The 26,881-nt window shown below is 35.6% G+C and overlaps 1 protein-coding gene across 1 annotated transcript in view; it reads right to left on the bottom strand.

Annotated features, from left to right (window-relative positions):
* grik2 (glutamate receptor, ionotropic, kainate 2) overlaps positions 1 to 26,881 on the bottom strand; it is a 256,121-nt gene that overhangs the window by 129,574 nt on the left and 99,666 nt on the right. Inside the window, exon 7 of the mRNA XM_072250332.1 lies at positions 178 to 381. Coding sequence (XP_072106433.1) covers positions 178 to 381 — 204 coding nt within the window. The remainder of the gene's footprint in view (positions 1 to 177; positions 382 to 26,881) is intronic.

Raw genomic sequence — 26,881 nt, 5'->3', positions numbered from 1 at the left:
TGCACATGCTACCTGAAACCAGCTTTTACGAAGTCCATCTATGGCACTCTTTCTACATTATAGAAGTACCTAATTGATTGTGAAGCCCTTTGGGACATACTGTAGTGAAAAAAATCCATTGAAAATGACGGTTTTTCTTTTATTGTATTTATAATATTTCTAAGCAAAATTACTTACATGATCCATCAGTTCCCTGACCATTCCATTCCATTGTCCTTTTTCATCCTGAACTCCATATCTCCCATCATCCACCAGTCTGACCTCATAGGTGAATCCGAGGATATTGGACAATTCCTTGAGGAGGTCAATGCAGAATCCCTCAAATCGGCTATTTCCATAAAGAGGTTTATCCGACTTTTTAAACATCACATAAGGCTCTTCCTGTGAAAGTTGATAACAGAAAAGAGATCAATGCAAGGACTTTACATGTCCCTGGTGACAAATAAATCTTAGAGATAATGTCTACCACAACTGCCCTCCACTAATCAGGTACAGACCTAAGTCAGAGCAGATAAATTTCAAAGGCTTCTGGCTATAATCCCTGAAGGCTGGCATTCCTTGCAGTGGGAGCTGTTGAAACTGAACTATTAGCTGTTGGAAAAGCTGTAATTTCAGATCAGAGCCATTGAAATAACAGATTTAAGTTCTATTTTCATTTATCCTGACATTTAAATTTTCATGACCATTAAAATTACTAAATGATAAATAAGTATTTGATATATAGAAATAACAAATAATTCACTGTGAGTACTTCCTGACCATAATTAGCATCTATTGGTTTTACTTAAGTACCTTACTTCTGCTTCTCTCAAGCCGAAATAAATAGGCCTAAATATGAAAATTAATTGGAGAGAAGTAGTAACATAACGACTTGAATATTACCTCTTCCTTGCAGAAAACTTTTATTTTAATTTAAACTTGTACAAATTGCCCTGCACTGAGAATCATGGGTTGTTGTTTGACTTTAGCTTCTGTACAATTATGTAACATGGTAATAATATTTTCAAAAAGGACTCTTTCAATCCCTTTCTGATTGCCATATTGTATACATACAAAGAGATAGACCATCTCATGTCAAGTGTCATAGTCACTGAGCCAAGAGGTGAAAGGGGCACGCAAGAGGATCAGGAGCATCACCATCTTATTTTGTTGCTCTGGTTCTGCCTTGATGTCCTACACATGCAGGGACTAATGCATATATTTCATTATGGTGTCCAAAGAGGATGCTGGTTTTATAAGACAATAAAACATAGGAGCAGAATTAGCACACTCAGCCCATTGACTCTGCTCTGCCATTCTAACATGGCTGACTTATTAACCCTCTGAAACTCATTCTGATATCTTCTCCCCATAACCTTTGACACCCTAATTAATCAAGAACCTATCAATGTCCACTTTAAATATACCCAATGAATTGGCCTCCACAGCCATCCTAGCTAAAGAAATTCTTCCTCCTTATATTCTGAGACTGTGTCCTCTGATCCTAGACCTTCCCCACTGTAGGAAATATCCTCTCCACATACTCTCTATTTAGTCCTTTCATTATTCGTTTTCTATCCACTACATCTAGGAAGTCAGATCCAGATTCATCAAAAATCAGGCATTCTTAACCTGGGGTCCTCAGGGGTCTGTGGATAGATTCCAGGAGGTCCGTGAACTGGTATGGGAAAAAATTTACACCTTTATTTTCACTAACCTCTAACTGCAATTTAGCATTTCCTTCAATTATGAACGTAGCCAACAAATCACAGTAGTTTTAGCAGTATCTGTGACTTTGTCACCAATAGAAATCACCGATTTTCATAACACATTATAGTTGTTACAAATATCTCAAAATATCATTACTACTTCAAAATTACAGTAGTTATTAGTGCTGCCGCTAGATCGACTGTGATTGCAGTCTTGCTGTCTGCAGCAACTTGCATGGCGTAGCAGGCCAACTTTTGGGCAGCCCGTATCTATTAGGCATCCAGCCACTAAATAGTGAAGTCGCACGTTCTCAACTTTCTGTTCCAGACATCTACGCTGCTCTCCATTATTCCCTATCTACAACTGCTTGTTGACCAATGCGTAGGAGGTAAGTCATTTTTATTGATTATGTTTTGCAAAATTGGACAGTTCAAATGAAAATTCTTATCTCTCCATATTATAAGGCCTTCTGTAATACAGATAGGTGTGCAAGCTACGAGTGTAGACCAGGCAAGTTCAAACTTGTTGACAGTTGTAATAATTGCTAAAGTGCGTTATTTAAAGCAACATCTTATTATTGCTAACAGACTGGGAAGTGATACAGGTCATGCACAGTGATGCAAGTTCTGTGTTTCTCTTAGTTCTTCCTTTTTGTACACTTCCGTGTTACGCAGTAAGGACATGCACACTCAGGATGTCTTATAAGTGGTGTTCATGTATTATTATTCCGTGAAAATACCGCACATCTTAAAAATAACATTGCAAAAATACTGCAAGATATATCAGATATGAGAACCATTATTACTAGAAAGGCACAGGAAGTCACATAACTTAATACACAACAGTAGCTGAATTCCAGGAAGGACATAACACCTAAGCTACTGCTGTAATCCTTGTATCTATCCAAGTATCTAAAAGCTCTGAAAAGTGTTATAACTTTGGATGAATTGTAAAACCTGCCTTGTTTTACTTACTTGGCATACAAATTTTGTTGATATCTTACACTTCACTTAATTAACCGTTTCTTTGCAGATCTATCAAACAATTTTTTTAAAAAACACACAAGAATTTAGTTTCAAAATATGTCAATTGAATAAAATATTTTATTTTAGCTTTTTTTTTGCACACCCAATTTAAATTGAAATGTCGAAGAAGGGGAATTATGATGAAAAAGTTGAGACACCTCCAACGCCTGGGTTTGCATTTCATAAAAAAAACATTACTTGAATTATCCTGTAAAGTTGTTTACCAGTTTGCTGAACAAAAGAAGCCTCACAATATTGGAGAGACTTTAGTAAAGCCATGTGCACTGGAAATGATCAAGATGGTTTGTCGACTGGAACAGAGGGAAAAACTGGAAGTGGTCCCCTTATCAAATAATATGATATGATCTAGAATAGTTGATACTCCTTTCAACATTTTGAAGCAGGCCATTGAGGAATTGGGAACCTTGCAATTCCCATTCAGTATGCAATTGGATGAAACTAGGTATCTCTCAATGTAGTCAGCTCCTTCTTTTTGTTCGTTATGCACATGTCGACAATATCAAAGAAGAATTCCTATTTTTTGAGTCACTTTTGGAAACTACAAAGATCATCAACATTTTGGAAATGGTAAATAGTTTTTCTGCCAAACAAAACTTCGACTGGAAAGAAAAAATTCATATTCTTTGCACAGATGGTGCTCCTCTGTTGCTTCATAGTACATCTGGTTTTGCTACTTCAATGAAAAAGGAAACTCCTGAAGTCATCATCACATTGTTTTTTCACTGACATGTACTGCAACAAAGATACTTCCAAAAACCCGGAAAGAAGTTTTGTCAACAGCCATGAGAATCATCAACCTTATTGGAAGCAATTCTCTGAATAATCACACTTTTAATGACTTTGTTAAGAAATGGATGCAAAATATGAAATGCTTCTCTACCACACAAAAGTTGACTGGCTTTCCAGAGGACGTCTTAATGCGCTTATTTGAACTAAGGATAGAAGTTTCACTTTTTCTGAATGAAAAAGAAAATGCAACCTTGGAAGTTTGACAAAAAAGTATTGTATTCATTGGTTGGCTTTACCTGACAGATATTCTTAACCATATGAATTAAATAAATCCTTCAATTCAAGGTCCTGAAGTCACCATTATGGATGCTACTGAAAAATTATAAGGTTTCTTTTCTAAACTGCTGATATGGAAGAAGAGAGTAGAGGTCGACATCTTCGCAAACTTTCAAATGCTGGAGGAATTGCTTTACCAAGATGGAGTTGAGATACAAAATTTTTTGTCAATTTCTTTGAAGAGACACATATATGAACACCTCCAAACACTTCAGAACTCTTTCAAAAGTTACTTCTATTAAAGTTGAACCATGGATCCGCCATCCTTTCCTTTCTGCTATAAACTGTATCAAAGATGTTGTTCTAGACAAGGATGAACTTATTCATCTGAGGACAATAACTTACTACAGTGGGAGTTTAACTCAAACAGCCTTGAGGAATACTGGTGTTCATTGAGAAAAGCCTATCCTCATCTTGTAAGGCAAGCTATAGCAAGCTTTCATTCCATTTGCAACAACATATCTTTGTGAATCAGGATTTTCAACATTTCTAACCATTAAAACAAAAAAAATCGATATTGACAGGATATCCAACATGACATTTGTATTGTTTTGTCTAAGACCACCCCACAGTTTAATATTCTTATTCAAGCTAAGCAACAACAGCCTTTACAAATAAATCTTTTCTTTGAGTCCTTTTATTAATTTTCAAAATTATAGACATAACAATAATATTGATAAACAGAGAATGGGATTACGTTATTAATAGCTAACATTTGCAAAGATAAAATTGCTGATAGTACAAGTATGTTAGATCTCCCCAACTCTAAATATAATTGAACATGGTAAAAGATAAATGGAAAAAAAACTAAAAAAAACAAACTAGAAAAGAAAAAAAAACACACTAAACTGAGCTAAGCAAAACTAAACTAAACTAAAACAAAATTGGGCTAACATATTACATTGGATACGATCATTAATGTCGTTAACTCCACTCCTATATCCGTACATTTTTAGTTAAAAAAAAGGATTCGAGAAAGGTCAAACTACATCATATGAAAATGTTGAATAAATGGTCTCCAAGTTTCTTCAAATTTAACCAAAGGATCAGAGGTGTCACTTCTGATTTTTTCTAAATTTAAGCAAGATATAGTTTGAGAAAACCACTGAAATGTAGTAGGAGGATTGACCTCTTTCCAATTCAATAAGATAGATCTTCTAGCCATTAATGTAAGGAACACAATCATCCAGCAGGCTGAAGGGAATAAGTAACTATCTCCCATCATCGGTAACCCAAAAATTGCAGCAATGGGGTGAGGTTGTAAATCAATACACAAAACTGTAGAAATAATATCAAAGATATCTTTCCAATATTTATCCAAAAAAGGGCAAGACTTCAAATTTATTAATTTTATTAAGGATCAGATCGATTTCTTCTTTTCAACAAATGTTACAGAAGAAATTTCTAGTGGGGTATTATGGGACTCCCTTAAAGCATATATACATGGTCAAATTATTTCATACTCAGCTGGACTGAAAAAAACAAATTAATAATGAAATACATATGCTGGTTGATAACATTAAAGAAATTGATAAGGAATACTCCATTACTCCTAGTAAGGAGCTTTATAAAAAGAGAGTTGAGCTTCAAATGGAGCATAGTTTATTACTAACATCCTCGATTGAAAATCAGTTAATTAAAACTAGGAGCCAGTTTTATACACATGGTGATAATTCTGGTAAGTTACTGGCCAATCAATTGAAAACTGCTTTGGTCAAACGTCAGATTCTTAAGATTCGTAAAAGAGATGGTACCTTGACCGTTGACCATAATCAGGTAAATACATCCTTACAGGAATTTTACATTTCATTATACCAATAAGCATTTCCTGATGATTCTACTACAATGCATGAATTTTTAAGGAAACTGAATTTTCCAAAATTATCATTCAATGAACGTTTAGTATTAGATGCTCCCATTACTGAAGGTGAAATTAAAAATGCTATTTCTTCGATGAATTCAGGTAAAGCACCTGGTCCGGATGGTTACACAGTAGAATTTTTAAAATCCTTTTCTAATATCCTCTCACTTCAGCTATATAGAATTTTTAAGGATGCATTATCTGAAGGTAAATTACCGCAATCCTTTTATGGCGCTACTATTTCCTTAATTCTTAAAAAAGATAAAGACCCTACTGAATGTGTATCATATAGGCCTATATTCCTCTTGAGTGTGGATTCCAAGATTTTTTTCTAAAATATTAGCAACTAGACTGGAGAAGATATTGCCTCAAGTTATTTCTGTTGATCAGACTGGATTCATTAAAAATCATTATTCATTTTTTTTTAATATTAGGAGTTCAATGAATATTGCTTATACTCCTTCATCTAGAATTCCAGAACGTGTCATTTCACTAGATGCTGAGAAAGCGTTTGACAGAGTCGAATGGACATATTTATTTATTACGCTTGAGAAATTTAATTTTAGTCCGATATTTATATCTTGGATTAAATTAATATATCTTACTCCCTTGGCGTCGGTATTTACCAATAATCAAAGATCTCCCTTTTCTCAGTTGTTTCATGGCACCAAGCAAGGTTGTCCTCTGAGTCATCCATTATTATTTGATATTGCTTTGGAACCTCTGGCCATTGCTATTCGTGAATCAACTAATATATTTGGTATCACCGGGGGGAATGAAATACATAAGTTATCACTATATGCTGATGATTTATCTCTAACCCCGAAAAATCTATTCTGGCAGTAATATTGTTGCTTGATCTGTTTAGTAATTTTTCTGGCTACAAATTGAACCTTAACAAGAGCGACCTTTTCCCTTCAAATATGCAGGTTCCAATTTATAGATGTTCACCATTCAGAACGGTTACTAATTATTTTACTTATCTGGGTGTTAAAATTACTAAGAAACATAAGAATTTATTTAAGCATAATTTTTTACCATTAATTGATCAGGTTAAACAATTGTTTATTAAATGGTCCCCATTGTTTCTATCAATGCTTGGTCGAATTAATGCTATTAAGATGATTGTCCTACCTAAATTTTTATACTTGTTTCCAGAATTACCAATTTTCATTTCTAAATCCTTTTTTGATACTTTAAATTCTAAAATTTCTTCATATATATGGCAAAATAAAAATCCTAGATTAAGTAAAAAAGTATTTACAGAAGTCTAAAAAGGATGGTGGTTTAGCATTGCCGAATTTTAGATTTTACTATTGGGCAATTAAAATTCTATATTTAATATTTTGGACACAAGATTTGGATATAACTTTAACCCCACAATGGGTAAAGCTGGAATGTAAATCCGTACAAAGGTTTTCTCTGACTTCCAGTTTAAGGACTTCTCTTCCATTTGTTCTTTCTAAATTAAATAAACAAATGGTTAATCCAATAATTAAACATACACTACAAATATGGTTTCAATTTTCTAAATCTTTTGGTTTGAAACAATTTATTTTATCAGGCCCCTATTACACCTAACTTTTTCTTTCAACCATCTGTTATAGATCAAGCTTTTTCGGTATGGAAAATGAAGGGTATATTAAGCTTTCGTGATTTATTTTTGGATAGCTGTTGTATGTCTTTTGAACAGTTATCTAATAAATATAATTTGCCTAAATCTCATTTTTTCAGATATTTAAAAATTAGAAACTTTTAAAATACTAAGCTACCTATATTTCCAACTTCATATCCATTCGACATCACAGAAAAAATTTTTAGGTTTAAATCCTTATCAGAAGGGTTTAATAGCAATCATTTATGATTTGATTATGAAAATAAATTCAGGTATATCTGATAAAATTAGGACTGAATGGAAAAGGGAAGTTCAACTTCATTTACCTACGGAAAAATGGGAAAAAAAATTTTCAATTAGTTAACCTGTCCTCTTTATGTGCTAAACATACTTTGTTACAATTTAAGGTGGTACATTGGGCTCATATGTCTAAAAATAAATTAGTTCATTTTTATTCTCATATAAGCCTTATTTGTGATAGATGTCATTCTGAAGTTTCTTCCTTGACTCATATGTTCTGTTGTTGCTCTTCTTTGGACAAATAAATCTTTAACAAACAAAAGTTAACTTGCCTATATTTTAAATGTATAGCCTTATTATTTAATATATTAATAGCATATATTGCTATTAAGTAAATTTGTTTTTTTTTAATATTTCAATATAGTTGGTTTCTTTTGTAATCTTCTATTTTTATTTTATATATTTAAATATATTTTTCGGTGAAGGGGTCCACAGGCTTCACTGAACTGCCAAAGGGATCCATGGCATAAAAAGATTAAGAATCCCTGGTCTAAACATTATATTACATTTCCATTTAGTTTGAAAATTATCAGCTGTAGTTAATTTGCATTTTAATTATCAAAGAGATTCATTGCAACTCATTTTCACCTCCCAAACCCAGATCTGTTACGGCTGCAGAAAACATGGGCAGTAAAAAACCAGGGAACAACACAACTTTCAAGTAAGTGCCTCTTCAGAACTAACAGCAGACTGAATGGTATTCGTCCATCATTGAATAAAAATCCATAAACTCCCTAACAACACAGTGGAAGTACCTAATACTCCCCAAGCCTGGCACCTGGAGGCAGTATTCCAACCAGGTCTCTCTATTGCATCCACATAATCTTGTGTCTACTCCTCTAACTATGGAGTCTCCTATCACTACCACCGCCATCTTCATCCTCCTTCCCTCCTGAGCCAATGAGCCAGAGACCAGGCCGCTGTGTCTCCCTCGTGGTAGGTCATTTGCACCACACCACCCCCACCCCCCAAACAAGTATACTTAAGTTATTGAGGGGAACAGCTACCAGGGTACGCTGCACTGGCTGCCCATTTCCTTTTCCTCTCCTCACTGTCACCCAGGTACCTGCCACCCGCAACTTAAGAGTTACTGCCTCCCGATCAGCTCCTGAGTTTCCTGTATGTTTAGATTGACAGATGATACATTGAGGGGTACGCAGACAGGACAACAACTTGAAATTAGCAGCAGTGTTTCTGTCATTGCTTTCAGGGCTCGATACATCTGTCAAGAAGAGGTCAAGTAGGCCTAACCGTGTATTCACTCATTACACACTACAAACTCCTGCTGATGGCTACGTCCTTCAGGGAACATCCAGCTCATTATGAAATGGTGCTACAAAGCCACTCTTGGTGATGAACATCACAGTTCCCTGATTCAGAGTATATTCTGTTCCCTTGTTAATTTCAGAATCCCCTGAAAGTATTGTTCAATGTGGAGAAGAACTGATTCTCAGCAATAACAAATTAGTTTCCCCACATGGTGTCCCCACCCAAACAGTAATGCATAGATGCTGCCTAGTCTATGGCATTTTGCATGTGTTGTCTGAGGTTTCCTCACCCACATTTGAGCCGACAGCAAAATGACAGTGTTTATTTGCAGTTAAACACATCAGCCATAAACCACAGGTTTCTGCAGCTTTCTCCACAAGATTCAAAGGAAAATCAGTTGAATCAGTAAAGAAATCGAAACATCTATAAACCAGATCAAGAGATTAGTTTACACATGCTGTAGGAGGCCTTGAAAATTCATGCTCTGTTGGATGAGGACCTCATATGAGAATTTAGTGTCATACTAAGCTACTGCCATTGTTTGACAAACTCCTGGGCACTATGATAGATAAAGTATTAATAGAGAATTGAAATACAATAGTGAGGAAAGCTTGCTGTATCGTGTGACCATACTTGATGTAGTGTGTATAATATGGCCTGTTGATTTTAGGAAAATCACGTTTGCCTTACAAAGAATGAAATAAGGTTTATTCTTGGAACAAGGAATATGTTCTTTGAGGTGAGTGGGTAAAATAAACCCGCATTCTCTTGAGATTAGAAGAATGAAACATGTATTCTAAGGACATTCGTTGTGATAAGATGTTCAACCTTATTGTCGTCTGATTGTACATATATAGAACTAAATTGTTCAGGACCATGGTGTGTCCACAAAACATATCGCTCACAGCACATAAAAGAAAATATTATACTATAAATATGTAACAACCTGGCAAAGGTTTCACTGCTAATTTTGCAGGGCATTTCATGTAATGGTCTTTCTGTAGAAAGAGTGTTTGGGTTACTGTTGGAGGTAAGGGATGCTTAAGAACGTGGGCCATCCTATCAGGAAAGTGGAATGGGGAGAAGGGTTTTAGAGAGGGCTGGGGGAGCGGTTTTGTAACTGACACCAGTGGTGGGTCTTGGTGTCTTGTTTGGCAGGAGATGAAGAGGGAAGACACTGCAGTGAACTGGACATAGGATTCAATCCGGTGGGAAACATGATTCAACGGAGCCCAGTTGTGGAGGTCTGCCAAGGGTAGATAAATATGGCTTTTTAGAAGATTTAAGCTCAAACCTGTGCACATTTGACTGTTTAATTATAATGAACCCTTTTGTTTTTTTTTCTTTCTAATCTTTATTAACTCTTTGGTTAACATTCACAAATATATTTCTTTTTAATTGTGTGCCATGTATGATTTGTTATTTTATGCTTTCTTTCTTTATTAATCTTTTTATTGATTTAAAAGGAGCATAGATATAATCAAGAGGAGAATTATTTCAGATGTATATATCAGTAACAGTATAAACCAAGATTAAGATAGACATTGTCAAATTCATAGATATTGTTAAACTAGTATAAAATATATAATAAAAAATGAAAATGACAATTCTCCTCTTATCAGTTTATGAAGAGAAAAGAAAAAAACATTGGGTTTTAAATGAAAAGAAAAAGAACCACTACAGAATAGAAAAAAAACAAAAAAAATTGGACTAGGTAGTCCATTTTGAGGATACGACCGAAAAAAAAGGAAAGACTTTCTGATCAAATCTAAAACTTCAGAAAAAAAAGATTGAAAGAGTAATAAATTAAATTAAATGAAAATATTGGATAAAAGGTCACCAGATTTGCTCAAATTTAAAGGATGTATCAAATGTCTGACTTCTTATTTTCTCTAAACAAGACATAATGGAGGAGAGCCAATAAAAGACGGTAGGTGGATTAGAATCCTTCCACTTCAATAAAATGACTCTCCTAGCCAGTAAGGTCGAAAAGGCCATCATACGTTGAGCAGAAACAGGAATAATTCCTGCTTCTGATGGGATAATCCCAAAAATTGCCGTAAGCAAATTAGGTTGTAGATCCAGATCCAAAACTTTTGATAGTATTTTAAAAACATCTCTCCAAAAGTTATCTAGCTTTATACAAGACCAATACATATGAGTTAAAGTGGCCAGCTCAGTATTACGTCTGTCACAAATAGGATTGATATTGGAGTAAATGCGCACTAGTTTATCCTTTGACATATGGGCCCGATGCACTAACTTGAACTGTATCAAGGAATGGTGGGCAGAAACAGATGAGTTGTTAACCGAATGAAAAATTTTACTCCCTTGATTATCTGAAAATGACTCTTGAAGTTCTGATTCCCAAGTGCGTTTAATTTTATCATTAGATATCATTCGTGAGTTCAATAACCGTTTATAGATTTACCCATTTTGAAATGGTTTAAACTGAAAGAGAATGTCTATCATATTAAGTGGATAAGCAACAAGCCACGTAAAAAATTCCTAATTTGTAAATATCTAAAAAAGTGTGCATTAGATAAATCATATTTATCCACGAACTGAGAAAAACACATTAAACAGTTCCCTAAAAACAAATCTGAAAAAGTTATTATTCCCTTGATTTTCCAAATTAAAAAGGCCTTATCCAAAATTGATGGTTTAAAAAAATAATTGAGATGGATTTAACTAGAAAGAATAAAATTATTTAACTCAAAAAATCTACGAAACTGACACCAAATTCTTAATGTATGTTTAATAATGGGATTAAATTCTTGTCTGCTAATCTTAGAAAACAAAAAGCGAAGAGGAGCTCCCAGTAAAGAGGCCAAAGAGAATCCTTTCACCGCATTTACCTCTAAATCCAACCATGAAGGACATTCATGTATATCTGAACAGCGAATCCAAAAAGTAATATATCGAATATTAATTGCCCAATAGTACATTCTAAAGTTAGGCAAAGCCATACCACCATCCTTTTTTTAAATTTCTGCCGTAAGGGTTTACTCAATCTAGGATTTTTATTGTTCCAAATATAAGATAAAATTATAGAATCTATTCTGTCAAAGAACATTTTAGGAACAAAGGAAGGAACTGCCTGAAACATATATAAAAATTTCAGTAAAAATATCATTTTAATAGCATTAATTCGACCTGTTAATGATAATGTCATAGGCGACCATTTAGAAAGCATTTGTTTGGTGTAGCCAATTAATGGAAAAAAATTATATATGTATAGAAATCCTTAATATTTTTAGTAATTTTAATACCAAGATAGGTAAAATAATTTTTAGCAATACTAAAAGGTATTTGATGATTTGGATCTGAGTAATTATTAATAGGAAATAACTCGCTTTTACGTAAATTTAATTTATACCCAGAAAAACTACTGAATTCAGAAAATATAGATAACATAGAATAATTAGATTTCCTAGGATCTGAAATATAAACTAACAGGTCATCTACATATAACAAAACCTTCTGTATTTTGTCCCCTCTCTTAATACCCTGAACAGTGTTAGAATCTCTAAGAGCAATAGCAAGGGGTTCTAAGGCCAAGGTAAATAACAAAGGGCTAAGAGAGCATCCCTGTCGAGTACCCCTATGTAATCTAAAATAGGGAGATTTTTGATTATTAGTTATGACAGCAGCCATAGCAGCATGATAGATCAATTTAATCCAGGAGATAAATCCCAGGCCAAGATTAAATCTTCCCAAAAGCTCAAATAAGACCATCCACCCTATCAAAAGCTTTCTCTGCATCAAGAGAGACAACACATTCAGATTCTTTAGATGGAGAAGAGTGAATAATATTTAATAATCTTCGAATATTAAAATGTGAATATTTTTAATAAATCATGTTTGGTCATTGGAAATAACAGTAGGTAAAATATTCTCAAGTCTATTAGCCAAAATCTTAGAGAAAATTTTAAAATCCACATTCAATAGAGAAATTGGTCTATAAGGCGCATTCAGATAAATCTTTATCTTTTTTAGGAATTAAAGAGATTGAAGCTTCATAGAAAGTTTTCGGGAGAGTCCCAGAGGACATAGAGTCAGTGAAAATTTGACATAAATGAGGTATAAGTATATCAGTTAAAGTCTTATAAAATTCCACTGTATATCCATCCGGTCCCGGAGCCTTAGCTGATTGGAGAGAGGATATAGCCCTTGCCATTTCCTCTTGTTTAATAGGTGCATCTAATGTATTCATATCTTGACTAAAGATTTGAGGTATATTCAATTTTTGCAAAAAACTATTCATAAAGGTAATATTATCTGAAAATTCAGACTCATAAGGATTAGAATAGAAATCCATACATATCTTATTAATTTCAAAAGGATCCACCGTTTGCAATTCTATCAGGTCTTCGTATTTTCAGGATCTGTCTTCTAGCCATATTTGCTTTTAACTGACCAGCTAATATTTTGCCTGACTTGTCTCCATGTATATAAAATTGGCTTTTGGATTTAAGAAGTTGCTGTTCAATGGGAAAAGTCAAAAGCAAATCATGTTGTGCTTGGAGTTCAACCTTTCCTTAAGGAGATCTTCACTAGGTGTTACTGAATAGAGTTTATCTATTTCTTTAATCCTATTAGTGATCAGCAAAAGTTCCACCTTAGTTTTCCTTATTGAACCTACTGAATATGAAATTATCTGTCCTCTAAGAAAAGATTTCATCGCATCCCAAATAACCAAATTTGACATTCCCTCAGTTGTACTCAGTTCAAAAATAAAGAAAATTGTTCTTTAATAAAATTTACAAAAGTTGAATCTTGCAACAATGAAATATTAAATCTCCTCTGAGGTATGTGAATATTATCAAAGAGTTTCAAAGTTAGTTTCACAGGTGCATGATCTGACAACGCAATCACATCATACGCACGCTCAACAACAGAGGGCACCAATCACGTATCCAAGAAAAAATAATCAGTTCTTGAATATTTATGGTATACCTGTGAAAAAAAAGAAAAATCTTTTTCTTTAGGAAATTTAAATCTCCAAATGTCGACCAGACTGTATTCTAATAAAAAAAATTAATACAAGTTGCAGCTTTATTAGGAAGTGTTGGATTGGTGGACAATCTGTCAATTGACGGGTTAAAACAACAATTAAAGTCACCACCCATAATCAACTTATATTCACTTAAATTCAGCAATACAGAAAATAACTTCTTAAAAAATTCAGGACTATCTATGTTAGGTGCATATACACACACCAAAGCCACCTTTTGACCACGCAACAAACCAGTGACAATTAAATATCTTCCAATTAAATCAGTAGCAGTATTAAAGTGAACAAAGGGGATTTTAGAATTAATAAAAATAGATACCCCTCTTATTTTATTTACTGATAAAGAATGAAATAAGGGTCCCTTCCAAAATTTAAAAAAAGCGATTTTCATCCTGTTATGGATGTGAATCTCCTGCACAAAAATAATATCTGCATGAAGTATTTTTAATTTCTTAAAAATCTTTGTGCTTAATAGGTTGGTTCATACTGCTTAAATTCCAAGATATTATATTGATTTTATTAAGATCCATATTAAAAATTTAATTAAAAAATTTTATAAAGTAATCTAATGCGCAGGCGCAGCCTAAATCGGTAGAAAGGGCGAAGCTTGACTCGATCAGAAAGAAAAACAAGATTATTGACAAAGAAAAACCCCTCAGGACTGCCCAGTCAAAAAAAACTAACCTAATAGTTCCCCCCACCTCCCCCAAAGTCCAGAAACCATCCAATAGGTGAATGACACGCTAATCTAATAACCTTTAACCCCAGTCTCCAGCTGGCAGCTCCTATTTACAAAGTAAAAAGTTACCACCACCTAAAAGACATAACAAAGAATACATAAAGAAGTAAACAGATTCCAAATATTTTCATATTATGTCTAACAGTTGCTAAGACCGAACTAATGACAGCCATCTTAAATCCATTTAATATACACAGCCATGTATTCAAAAAAAGGATAAATCCAATCAACTAATATATACAACTAATATTAAAGACTTACAAATCAAAGAAAAAATAAGTAAATATATATGTGTTAAATTCAGAACTACATTAACTGTTAAAGCAAACAATAGATCTAAGTGAGTTAACCAAGTCTGTGTCTGAACATTGATAAAACGAAGAGCAGACTTTCATCAATGGCGTTACAAACCACTCCCAGCTAAGGATCAACTTTTCAAATTGCTTATGAAGTGGACTTAAACTCTTTTATAAATTTCCAACCATCTTCTGGAGAGTCAATCCGTTTTGGACGAGCATTGGGTGGAACAATCATCAGACGAACCAGGTAACGCAGCGACGGGTGACAGTTGACTTTAAAAAAATTCCACCATCACTTCCTGATATTAATTCTTTCAGCATAAATCTCTGAGGTAAAATCTTCAACTATACGAATCTTAACTTCATTATAAATTAGCTTATCCCTTTTCCTTGCATTCCGAAGAATAGCTTCTTCGGTTGTAAAATAATGCAAACAGAGAATTACAGGACATAGTTTAATTTCGGCTGATGGTTTAAGATGTCAAATTCGGTGGGCTCTGTCCAGTATCGGACAGACTTTGAGAATATCACTAAAAAGTGAATATAACATATTCAAAAAAAAACTTTAGTGGCTCACCGGTTTCCGTATTTTCAGGCAAACCCAGTATACGTAGATTCATCCTGCGATTTCTACTTTCCAAATCAATCATTTTCTTCTTAATTCTTGATAATTCTGAAGTATTCTCATTAATTTTCTTTTCCATAAAAGACATCTTCAAATCCTGTTCTTTAATAAATTGATTCATTAATTCAAATTCCCTTTCAATTCTGTGAGTACTCTGCTTAATTATCTGATATCGATCTTCCAAATTCTTCAACGATTCCTGAATAGCGAGGATGGTTTTTTCAAACAATTCATTAGCTTTCGTCAATTTATCCATTTTGGTATCCACCGTACCGATCGTCACATTAATAGCTTCTATTAAAGAGAGCATTCTTTCTGAAGTAGAAACTTCCTCCAATTTCTCTGTTTGTTGCGGCTCAGGAAGTTTTGCCACTCTTTAACTCGGTTCCAGCCATCGTAATTAAATCGTAAATCCTTCAGCAAATATAATAAATCTTCAAACTTGAAACGGATCTAGCAGTGGAAAGTAAGTTGTGAAAGATGGAGCTGTGACAAAAAACGTCTTACTCCATACACTGCCAAATGGAGACTCCCATTTTATGCTGGCTGGCTTTTGCAGGGCAGTAAATCACACAGAATTCGCACAGACTGGGTTTGGGTGGGTGAGACATCCCAACCTCACAGATTCGGTGGGACCAAAGTCATATACTCCCTAGACGTAAGAAGCTGGAGAAAGGAAGGCTCTCGCCACAGAATTCAGTGGCTGTTATTGAGGGGCTAATGAGCCGCATTTCCAAAGACGCCCAGTAAAAGGGGGTTGCAAATAAGTCAATAAAATATAATTCAAAATGCATGTAGTAAAGCACAGCACTGGTAAACAGTAAACAGCTCTCTGTCCTAGTGACAAGACCTCAGTGGTTAGTTAATTGCTAATTATTAATTCATTGTTCCTTGTGTGTGTGTGGGGGGGAGGGGAGAGTTGTACGAGAATAAACGCAGGTGAGAAAGATTAGGATACAGAGAAATATGTGAATGAATGGGATTGATGGGGTTTTTCTGAGAGCTGGCATAGACTCATTGGGTTAAACGTCCTTCTTCTGGAGTCCAACAGAGTGCCACACATCTCCACAGATCTTTCAGTTCTCAGACAGGAAAGTGTGCCCACTGAACCAAGTCAATGGAGCAAATGGCTGCCAGAATAAAGCTAAATATACTTTTTAGTCTAATCACATTAGGGTCATTTAAATTGTTTGAATTTTGATGAAGAATGCATGTATTTTTTAACTTTGAAAATACAATTATCTAAATGTCTTTTTTTAAGTTATTTGGCAGTTTGGAAATTGTTTCAAACTGACAACTTCAATAGCTGGTGATCATGGGAGAAGAGAGTTGGATGAGGAAGAGTGGGGTAGGGTTGGAGCTGTCAAAGTTATTCTGTGAATGGAGACTGATACTGGCTCTGAGATAACCTCTACAACAAACTCCATTACGCTGAGGTGCTGGTTAGCTGGGTTCCTGGCAGAAGACTGCATTGAGAACATTGCTCTAGGAAATCTATTTAAACATAATTTCATTATATCACTGCTCCTTTTTTCATTTGTTGTGTTACCTAAATCTAAAGAGTTATTAACATGAAAATAAAGTATGTCTGATGATGAACTTGCCAGAGAAAAGACTGCTTAAATCTCACTTAATTTCTGCTTTCTACATCATGGGCTAAAATGCTTGAATGTACTAGTTTACTGCCATGATGTTGTTATTGAACTTAGAATGAGGAGAGGAGTAATTTTACCTGTCAGCATAATTCATCAAAGATAAACTTTTAGAGCTCATGGTAGCATAATCATGATTCAGTGGCAAGTCCTAATCAAAGATTTTATCAGACAAGTCTGCACTGACACGCCAATATTTCCTGTGGAACTGCTACAAAGACCATAAGACATAGGAGCAGAAATAAGACACTGGGTCCATTGAATTTGAAGATGTTTGTAACCTCATGGGATATTTTAGAAGAAGAGTCCAGAGGCACAATCCTAAGTTCTCCAATAAATGTTCATCTCAAGTCATCAGCAAAAAAACCACTGACTTGCTTATCATTACGACGTCCATGCGGCTCTCAAGCACAAATTGGCCTACATTGTAACAACAACTAATTTCAGGAATATCATCAAAGTCACCAGGAAAATATGCAACAACCCAGTCAGCACATGGTAATCCTCATTCTATGACCACTCAAAATGTAGAAGGAACATTCTGGATGCCACTGTCCAAACATAGGAGGACAGAGGAGGCCAGTGTAAAACGTGGACAGAATACACCGCCTCCACAACTACCCAGCCACCCATCCCAACCAGCTCCACCTGTACCACAGCCTGCAGGTCTACCTCAAAATCCACAAGGACCACAGTGGAAGCAAAAAAATGCCTGAGAAGAATGTGCCAACACCATTTTTACTTCAGACTATATATTTGTGAACACCATAATAACAACACAAAGAACAGCACAATGGCTGATGACTACTAAGGTCATGGGCCCATCTTCATAATATTGGTAGCACTAGAGCTTCATGCTCTGGTGTGGCACAAATGCAGTGCTGTTTCTTTGAACCAGTCAAGACCTTGTAGAATTCTCAAAGTAGGTGACAAAGCTGAATGTAGTCCTGAGGCAGGAGGCTGAGGGGTTCAGGTTGTCAGATTAGAGCTTCAGTGCTCAGGATTTGTGGGACTAAGGTTCCAGAGTGAAAAACTTTGGAGTGGAACTCAGCATGTCAGGAGTTGAATCTTGGAAAAGTTGGGGCAGTCTTTGTGATTATAAACATGATAGAGAGAATGATCATAAATTGAGGCCAGGACAGTGCAGGAGCAATGGGTCAATTCTTTGAGTGATTAGAACGGGAAGCAGGACAGGGAGTATTATACCCTATCAGGAGGGTATTTATCAAATATAGAGTACTTTAGCACAGAAGTAGTCATTTTGGTCCATCTAGTCCTTGCTGACTTGATCTTCTGAATAGTCCAATCTATGTGCACCCAAACCATATCCTTCCAACCTCTCCCATCCATTTACCTATTCAAACTTCTCTTAAATGTTGCAATTGAACCATTTCCGCTGGCCCATTTACACCATTTTCTGAGTGAAGTTTGCACTCAGGTCATGGTGCCACAGTACCATAGTGGTCAGCTTAATGCTATTACAACTCAGGGCATCAGAGTTCAATCCTGGTGTCCTCTAGGGGGTCTCTGTACGTCCTTCCTGCGGAATGAGTGTTACTTTTTTTAAAGTCGGGCCTTCTGGTCTCCTTGCACAGTCCAAAAACATAGCGGGTAGGTTAATAGATGATTATAAATTGTCCCGTGATAAAGTTAAGGTTAAATCACGGTGGGTCGGGGGTTGCTGGGCAGTGCTGCTTGAAGGGCGGGATGGGCTTATTCCATGCTGAATCTTGAAATAAAAAATAAATTAATTTCCTGAAATATTCTGAGTGTGACCACCAATTGTCAATTACTGATTGTTTCCAGAAAGTGATTCAATTTCCAAAACAATATTTCAAAAAAAAACAATGCACTTGAAATGGTATCTTAAGTATGGCAAAAAATGTTACAGCTGCTTTGCCATTTGCCAATTTATATTGGATCTTGCTGTGCTTAAAAAATAAACCGCATGATTGGGTCCAACATCAAAGCCAATGTAAGCTTCAAAACCTTCAGAAAAACTGGAGATGACGAAAGACAAGATGTACACCCACAATTCTTTTTGCCCATAACATACAGTATATTCAGAAGACAACATGCTGCACTTTTGTGAGCTGCAAAGATATCAACCAAAGTAAACAGATATTTACCAGAATATCGATTTAAAAACAGGCCAGGCTTTTCCAGCAAATAACTGAGTCTGGGAATAAAGTTAAATGGCCCAGGTCCACTAATTTAATTATTTTTTCCACTCAACAGTTTTTTTTAAATCAGAGTGATTGATGAAAGGACAAATCTCTGCTGAGCAATCTGTACAAACTAATGCTTTCAGTCTGCATAGCTTCAAGCTTTCCTTGTTATATTAGCTTTGCTGAATATGTGCAACTTTTATGTTCATTACTATTTTGTGCTTTACATTGCCAGTTCTCCGATGTTCAATGCTTAAAATAAAATTATTGCTTTTTGAAGAGGTGCCAGCAAACAGCAAAGGTTTTCATAGCATGCAATGAGCAGGAGGATTGTAGAGGACTTCAACCCCATCAGTTTTCCTGCATCTAGCTCCAGGACGGCCCTTTCAGTTTACTTAAATTGATTGTCTTCATCAATCACCCTCTAACCAACGGCAGCCAGTCAAACAATTCAGTGTAATGGGATGTCACTAAAAATAGAGTATAGGAATTGGATTTTGAAGGTGTCAATTGCAGTGTGCAACATAACTAAAAATATTGATATATTACTCTCTGATACCCTGTCCAAAATTCAACATACAATCTTTTTTTTAACAGAGATATCAGCTTCTGTAAGAAAAGCTATGACTTAAAGAGAATGAGAGAGAAAGGAAGAAAGATAGAAAACAAGTGAGGAGGATCGAGAAGGCGAAGAAGGCAGTGAGGAAGGGAAAGAAAGAGTATGTATTTTGTGGTGAGGAGATAAAGAAGAAAACAATTAACCCCTTGAGGTTCAAGCCTTTGATTATTTTCGACAGCCCAAAAGTGACTATACTGACATCAAAACGTGCTATAAAAGCAAAGCAAATCAATTAGTAGCTGAAACAAAAATGATGAGTTAATTTCTCACCTGGTGACTCTCGTTGGATTATCCTGCTGTCTATTCCCAGCATTTTATGCTTCCTACTTTGCAACATCTTATCTCTGAATTGTTTTATTTTTCAGCAATATGAACCATAGCTCCTTGGTGGGATTGCATGAGTTAAATATCATTATGTGCTGTGATGCCTTAGCCTTAATAATACACATCTAGAAAGATATAATAATCGTTATTATGATATGAAATTATCCCTATGAAACAACTGCTGATTTCAACAGCCTGGAATAGCAGTTAGTCCTATTACTTAATACTGCGAAATGTCACTGTGCATCCATGCCAACACTACCAATTTTCTAATTGAGAAAGCAGCTGAAAATTTGACAAGACCATTGGTATTAAACATCATTTTTAGATTATAAAACATGGAATAATATCTCTGTTGAAAGTTGACTTCAGCAAATGATCTACAAATACCAGGAAATGGATGAATGAGTGTATTTGCCAGAGTAAACACATAAAATGCTGGAGGGACTCAGCAGGTCAGTCAGCATCTTTGAAGGGGAATGAACACTCAGTATTTCTGGCCGAGACATTTCATCAGAACTCCTGATGAAGGGTCTCGGCCAAAAACTGTGACTGCTTCTTCCCCTCCATAGCCTGACCTATTAAGTTCCTCAAGCATTTTGTGTGCGCGACTCTGGATTTCCAGCATTTGCAGAATCTTGTGTTTATGAGCGTCTTTACCATCATTTTTACTTAGTTATCCAGGGGATATCACAGTAACCCACCATCAAAACACAGATTTCTCAAAATCATTAAATCCTGAGTGTTGAAACAGCATCTGAGCAGATACAAAATTCATGACTTGAATATCCCAGGGGACAGACCCTCACATTCCATTCAAGTGCTCAGCATTGAAAACAACAATATCATGAGTAAATATGGTTATTAGGACAGAATAAATAAATCTATATTTGATTGGCTATTACATGCTTCTCTAATGTTCCTTTAATGAAATTGAGGGTGATGTATTATCTGATATCGAATCTGATTTCCATCAGCTTGCTATTTCTAGTAATCTTTAATGTTGCCAACCTTTGTGATCATAAGGGCATTACGGCCAGATGTAAGTTCTACCATCCACTTCAACGGACGGCAGCAGGAATTTTAGTCACAAACCTAAAGGACAATACCAGCTTGCACTGCCCTTTCAAAGATAAGCTATCTGAGGAACATCTATCTCAGGATCGTCTGTAGACAAGGCTTCCTTACTGGTGTCCAAGGCTCAGCCATTTAATGGAGACATTCAATGAATTTCTGGAGAAATTTAATATGCTCTGAATTCCAGAATTTTACTTATAAAATCCAAGTTTAGTTTAAGTACAAATGTACTGAACAGTGCAAACCAGGGATTAGCCTTGGGGAAGAGTGGTGCCATACCTGGCTGCAGTGGCCTCTCCAGGTCCAACAAATATCACTTCATGGAAGAATGTACGAGGGCGTCCAATGAAAGGGTGGTGGTAAAAGAATAATTGAAATGCTCATCCAGACTTTTCAGTTCAGAGGATGAATGGACCAACAGCAGGGCAGTAGGATGAACCTAAAATCCACTCTAGAGTGACATTGACAGATGGGGTTAAAAGCCTCCATCCATATGTCAATTTTCTATTACTCTAGTACTCATTCATAGCCTGCTGTCATCACTTGGCCTTTATCTCATCTGCACATTGATAAACTACATGCCTCCATCTGATTATGTATCCCAGCATATTATTTTGCGAAGCTGAAGTCCTGTCTCCTGTGAACACCATGAACATTTTGAATTTGTATTTGGATTAGAAAACTTTGAATACTGAGGAAGAAAATTCAATTACTTCACAAATATGTTAATTTAACCAACCACAAGTGACATTCCTAAATGTTCCAGCAATCAAGCTGAGAGAGTTTAGCATAAGCAAATTAATTGTTTTCTTTTCACAGCACCCGAAAATGGAATAAAGCACTCACAGGTCACCAATTTGTACTTTAAAACAGCTCTGATGAATGATTTTGGATTTGAAACATTAACTCTGTTTTTCTTTGCAGTACTGCTGCCTGAAATATTGAGGTTTTCCAGCATTTACTGCTTTCAATCTAATAGCATTTGGCTGGTGATTACTTAGAATTTTGGCCCAAGTGCTGTATTTTTGTGCTTCAGATCCTTCTAACCCTCCTCCTTCAATCCTACTCTATCGTCAGTCACTTCTAATCCTTCTATGGTAAAACTAATGACACTGCAGTACTTTTGATGAAACGTCGTTCACTGAAATGTTACACACACACACACACACATACACAATGCTGGAGGAACTCAGCAGGTCTTACAGCATCTATGGAAAAGAGTAAACAGTTCAGTACTGGAGAAGGGTCTCAGCCCAAAACGTTGACTGTTTACTCTTTTCCATAGATGTTGCCTCACCTGCTGAGCCCCTCCAGCGTTTTGTGTGTGTTGCTTTAGACTTCCAGCTTCTGCAGACTTCCTCTGTCACTGAAATGTTAATTCTGTAACACCACCCACAGATACTTCCTGACCTAACAAATATTTCCAGCATTTTCTGATTTTATTTCAGGTATCTAGCATCTGCATTTTTTTCCATTTAGTGCAGAAATTACTTTGACAGTGTTGGATTGGAGTGAAGAATTGTTATTTTTCCTGAAATTTAACATTCCTTTGCTAGCTTATATTTTTATATATTCACCTATATGGATGTGAATTTTCCAGTAATTGTGCTACAGCTGATTCTGTATTTTTCTAGACACCTAATTCTAAGTTACAGGAGTCACGGCACTCAAATCAGTCAGTTTTATAGGTTAATTGTCATTAGTGGAATTTGTACTGTATTATCTCTAGTCTGAGAATGTGATGATCATTACTGTTTTTTCCTTTATCCTTTCTTTGTTTTCTAGACTTCTCATTCTTTGTTCCTGTAACACTTAATAAAATTACTTAGCAATTAACTTTATGATTCATTCTTGACTTCCAAAGAACCTTTGGGTCATAAAAGCACCAGGACCCAACAACAGGAAACTTGAGCTGTTCATCATGAGCACAATGGACAGAATGGTCTTCCCTGTGCTGTAATTTTCTTGGATTTAATGCGCTGCGTACTGTACATATGGTCAGCTGCCCTGCACTACCATCAACAGAGACTTCAACAGGAAGCAGCAGCTGGGACCGTCTTAATATCATATTTCTATTTCCCATATTGTGTCTCCTTATGGACCACTTTGTGTCAACTCAAGGGCTGTTTTGCATCAAGGATTTACTAGGTTGAAACTGGCCAACTCATTCAATTAGGCTGATTGTATGCTTTAGATTTCTTTCCACATGGCTGAGTTTTACTTGGACTCAGATTTCAAATGTTAACTTTTCAAATATTCATTATTATAATCTTCCTTCCTGCAGGCATTAGAAGATTAAGAGCATGAATCTGTTGCAAGATTACAGTGGTATGATGTACATTTGAGCTAAGAATCCCCAAATGGTAAATCTCAGCAGCTCTGTCATGGGGGATGGTTCCTTCAGGCAGGTAATATTAAAGGATGAAGCAGTCTGATGCCTCTCGCGCACCTTCAAATGCTTGGTTGCAGAATAATTTTGGCAGAGATCCAGGAGAAGAATGCCTTTTTTCCTCTTTTAATAGTGGCAAGATACTGATAAGTGCAGATCCAATTTACACGTAATGTAAGGAAAACAGTACATTTCAATAGTATGTTTAAATCCTTAGATTTTTCAAACTAAATAAGCAGCCAAAGTAAACGACTGGCCCAATTCACATACCTCAATACTAAAATTATTTGTCCTTATTAATTTGGGAGGATATAGTAATTTAGCATGAACTCTCTACATAAATAATGTAATATTAACAAGCTTGTGAAATATTTTACTCTAAGTCACACATCTCAATCTTAATCCACTATAAAAGTTTACCCTAAATCTTTTTAGTGCATTATAATTTTAATTGCAAATTAAAATAGTTAATTCATGAATTGATGCGGTGCAGAGAAAATATAAGGCTGGAATTGTTGATTTTATTTTAAAGTTTTTAATACATCAACTCAAATTTCTTTTTATCATCACTGCATGAACAGTATGGCATGGAGTATGGACACTCGATACATTGTATTCCTACCAGCTGAAAATTAGCTTCTTTGGACAATTATGTTGCTTGGCAATGTCTGGTTTGGTCATGTTAATAAATCCTTCCTTGTGATTCTGTGGTCTTAGAAAACTATTGATACTCATGACAAAAGGTTGCTGGGTCTTGCTTGATGCTATGGTAGGACAGTTGTATGAGGACAGACTGGGTTGATTAGGCTTGTATTCAATGATAATTAATGGGAATGAGACAAGATTTCATTGAAACATGCAGTATTCTAATAGGATTCTGCAGGCTAGATGATGGTAGGAAGATTTCCATGGCTAAGAGTCGAGGGATCACAGCCTCAAGATACAGAGTAAATTAGGAGTGAAGTGAAGACAAATTTAGTCACTCAGAGGAGACTCAATTAACAGAAAGTTCAGATGCCTGTAAAATAGCTGAAATCAAGAAGAGAAGGAGAATGGCACTTTCCATGGTGATGGCCTATATTTCAGGCCGAACTAAATTTTGCAAATGTTTTGCAAAACTACAAACACCACTTGAAGATAAATCAGTGCAAGTTTAGTGGAGGAGAAAGTCTGAATTCAAACCAAATTTACAGTACCTTCCTGTTAAAAAACCATATTCTCTCAGGAATCATTTTGGGAAGTACAATTGAGGGAAAAAAATACCAGCAAGCAAAATAAAGGAAAATTGAAACAGCTTTGAACGTAACAATGGAAATGAAAGGCTCTATTTAAGGAACAGAATAGTGTAGTTACAAAAAGAATGGAGTATGGTTCCAAACAAATACTTCAAAGTATTTAGTGAAGGAGGTATAGTATGAAACTATAGGGAAAATTCTGTGTCAGGATCTGTCAGTACGTGGGTCCCTAAATAGGAAATTGCCAAAAGGAGGTTAAGGCATTGTATTCCACTAACCAACTCAGGATGTGGGACTTTCACACTGCCTAACTGCATACCCATGAAATCCAGTGGAGCAGCAAGGACTTTCAGAAATTTCTCAGATCTTACTGTCTGCAAATCAGAATTAGGATTAAAATCAGAGTTAGGATTAAAATCAGAATTAGGATTAAAATCAGAATTAGATTTAGTATCACTGGCATATGTTGTGAAATATGTTACCTTTGTGGCAGCAGTACAATGCAATATATGATAAGTATAGAAAGAAAAAGTACTGAATTACAGTAAGTACGTATATTAAATAGTTAAGATAAATAGTGCAAAACACAAATAAATTTAAGTAATGATATTGTGTTCACGGTTCAGTGTCCATTTAGAAATTGGATAGTAGAGGGGAAGAAGCTGTTCCTGAATCATTGAGTGTGTGCTTCCAGGCTCCTGTACCTCCTTCCTGACAGTAACAATGAGAAGAAGGCATGTCCTGGGTGGTGGGGTCCTTAATGATGGACGCTACCTTCCTGAGACATTGCTCCTTGAAAATATCTCAGATACTTTGGAGGCTGTTACCCATGATGGAACTGATTAATTCTACAACTTTCTGTAACTTATCCAGATTTACCTGATTCATGCACAGGGGGCCTAATGAAATCAATAGGACTAAATCACTGTTAGGAGAAAGGTGAGTATCAATTCAATTTTATTAAGTAAGTTTGTAATTTTCAAGTTTGTGAGTGAGTGAGCAAACATTTGTGTGCATGTAGTTACTCCTTAATTTTTCTGTGATAACTTGAAGATTTTAGTATGATCATTAATACTTAAAGAATTTCAGTGATTTAGAACATTTCAGAATGTCAAAGACATCTATAAACATTCATTGGAAACACCAGTTTGACAGCTGAGGGTGAGCCCCACTGTTGTTTTTGTTTCTTCACAGATTAACAAAACCAGAGGAATGTACAGTAATTCTAAGCGAGAAGTACGAGGATATTGCCAAGTATCATTTTGAGGAAAGATTGTGATGTTGCAGGATAAACGAGTGATTATACACCCAGCAATCTGAAATCAGTGGTGAACAAGTTATTACTCAAACCCACATTGTGTTACTATGATTTAAAATTAATCTGATGAAAATTTAATTGAGGTGCATAAAATTATGTGAAACTGAGTTATGATGAATAGGAAGAATGCATTTCCCTTAGAGGGGATGAATAATGAGAGGCATAGATCAAAAGTACTCAGAAGAATAGAAGAGGAGTTGACGAAAGGTTTTTTTGACACTATGCCTCCATGAAATATTTTTTTCTCCCCCACTCGAAAAACAGCAGCAGTCTAGATCTTTATACCTGACGAGTGGGCATGTATGGTGGGATGGTTAGAAACCTTCACATTGAGAATGCACTTGAAAGAAAACTTGACATTCATGATGTTCAATTATTTGATTATGATTTGAGTCAACCTCAGTAGTAATCAAGGTTAAAGACCAAGTTGGGAACTATGGTTTCTAGGGAGAGGATCACCTATGATTGTGGAAACAGATTCAAAGGCCCACCCTTGCTCCTATTTTTCTAACCTGTATATTTTGCCTTAGGATCCATTGCTAGGAAATCTCTGAACCAATGAATTCTAGCTATA

This window comes from Mobula birostris, chromosome 2 (genome assembly GCF_030028105.1).
Source record: "Mobula birostris isolate sMobBir1 chromosome 2, sMobBir1.hap1, whole genome shotgun sequence".
Taxonomy (NCBI): domain Eukaryota; kingdom Metazoa; phylum Chordata; class Chondrichthyes; order Myliobatiformes; family Myliobatidae; genus Mobula; species Mobula birostris.
Note: the sequence above shows the minus strand (reverse complement) of the source record. Positions and strands in the feature narration are given on the sequence as shown.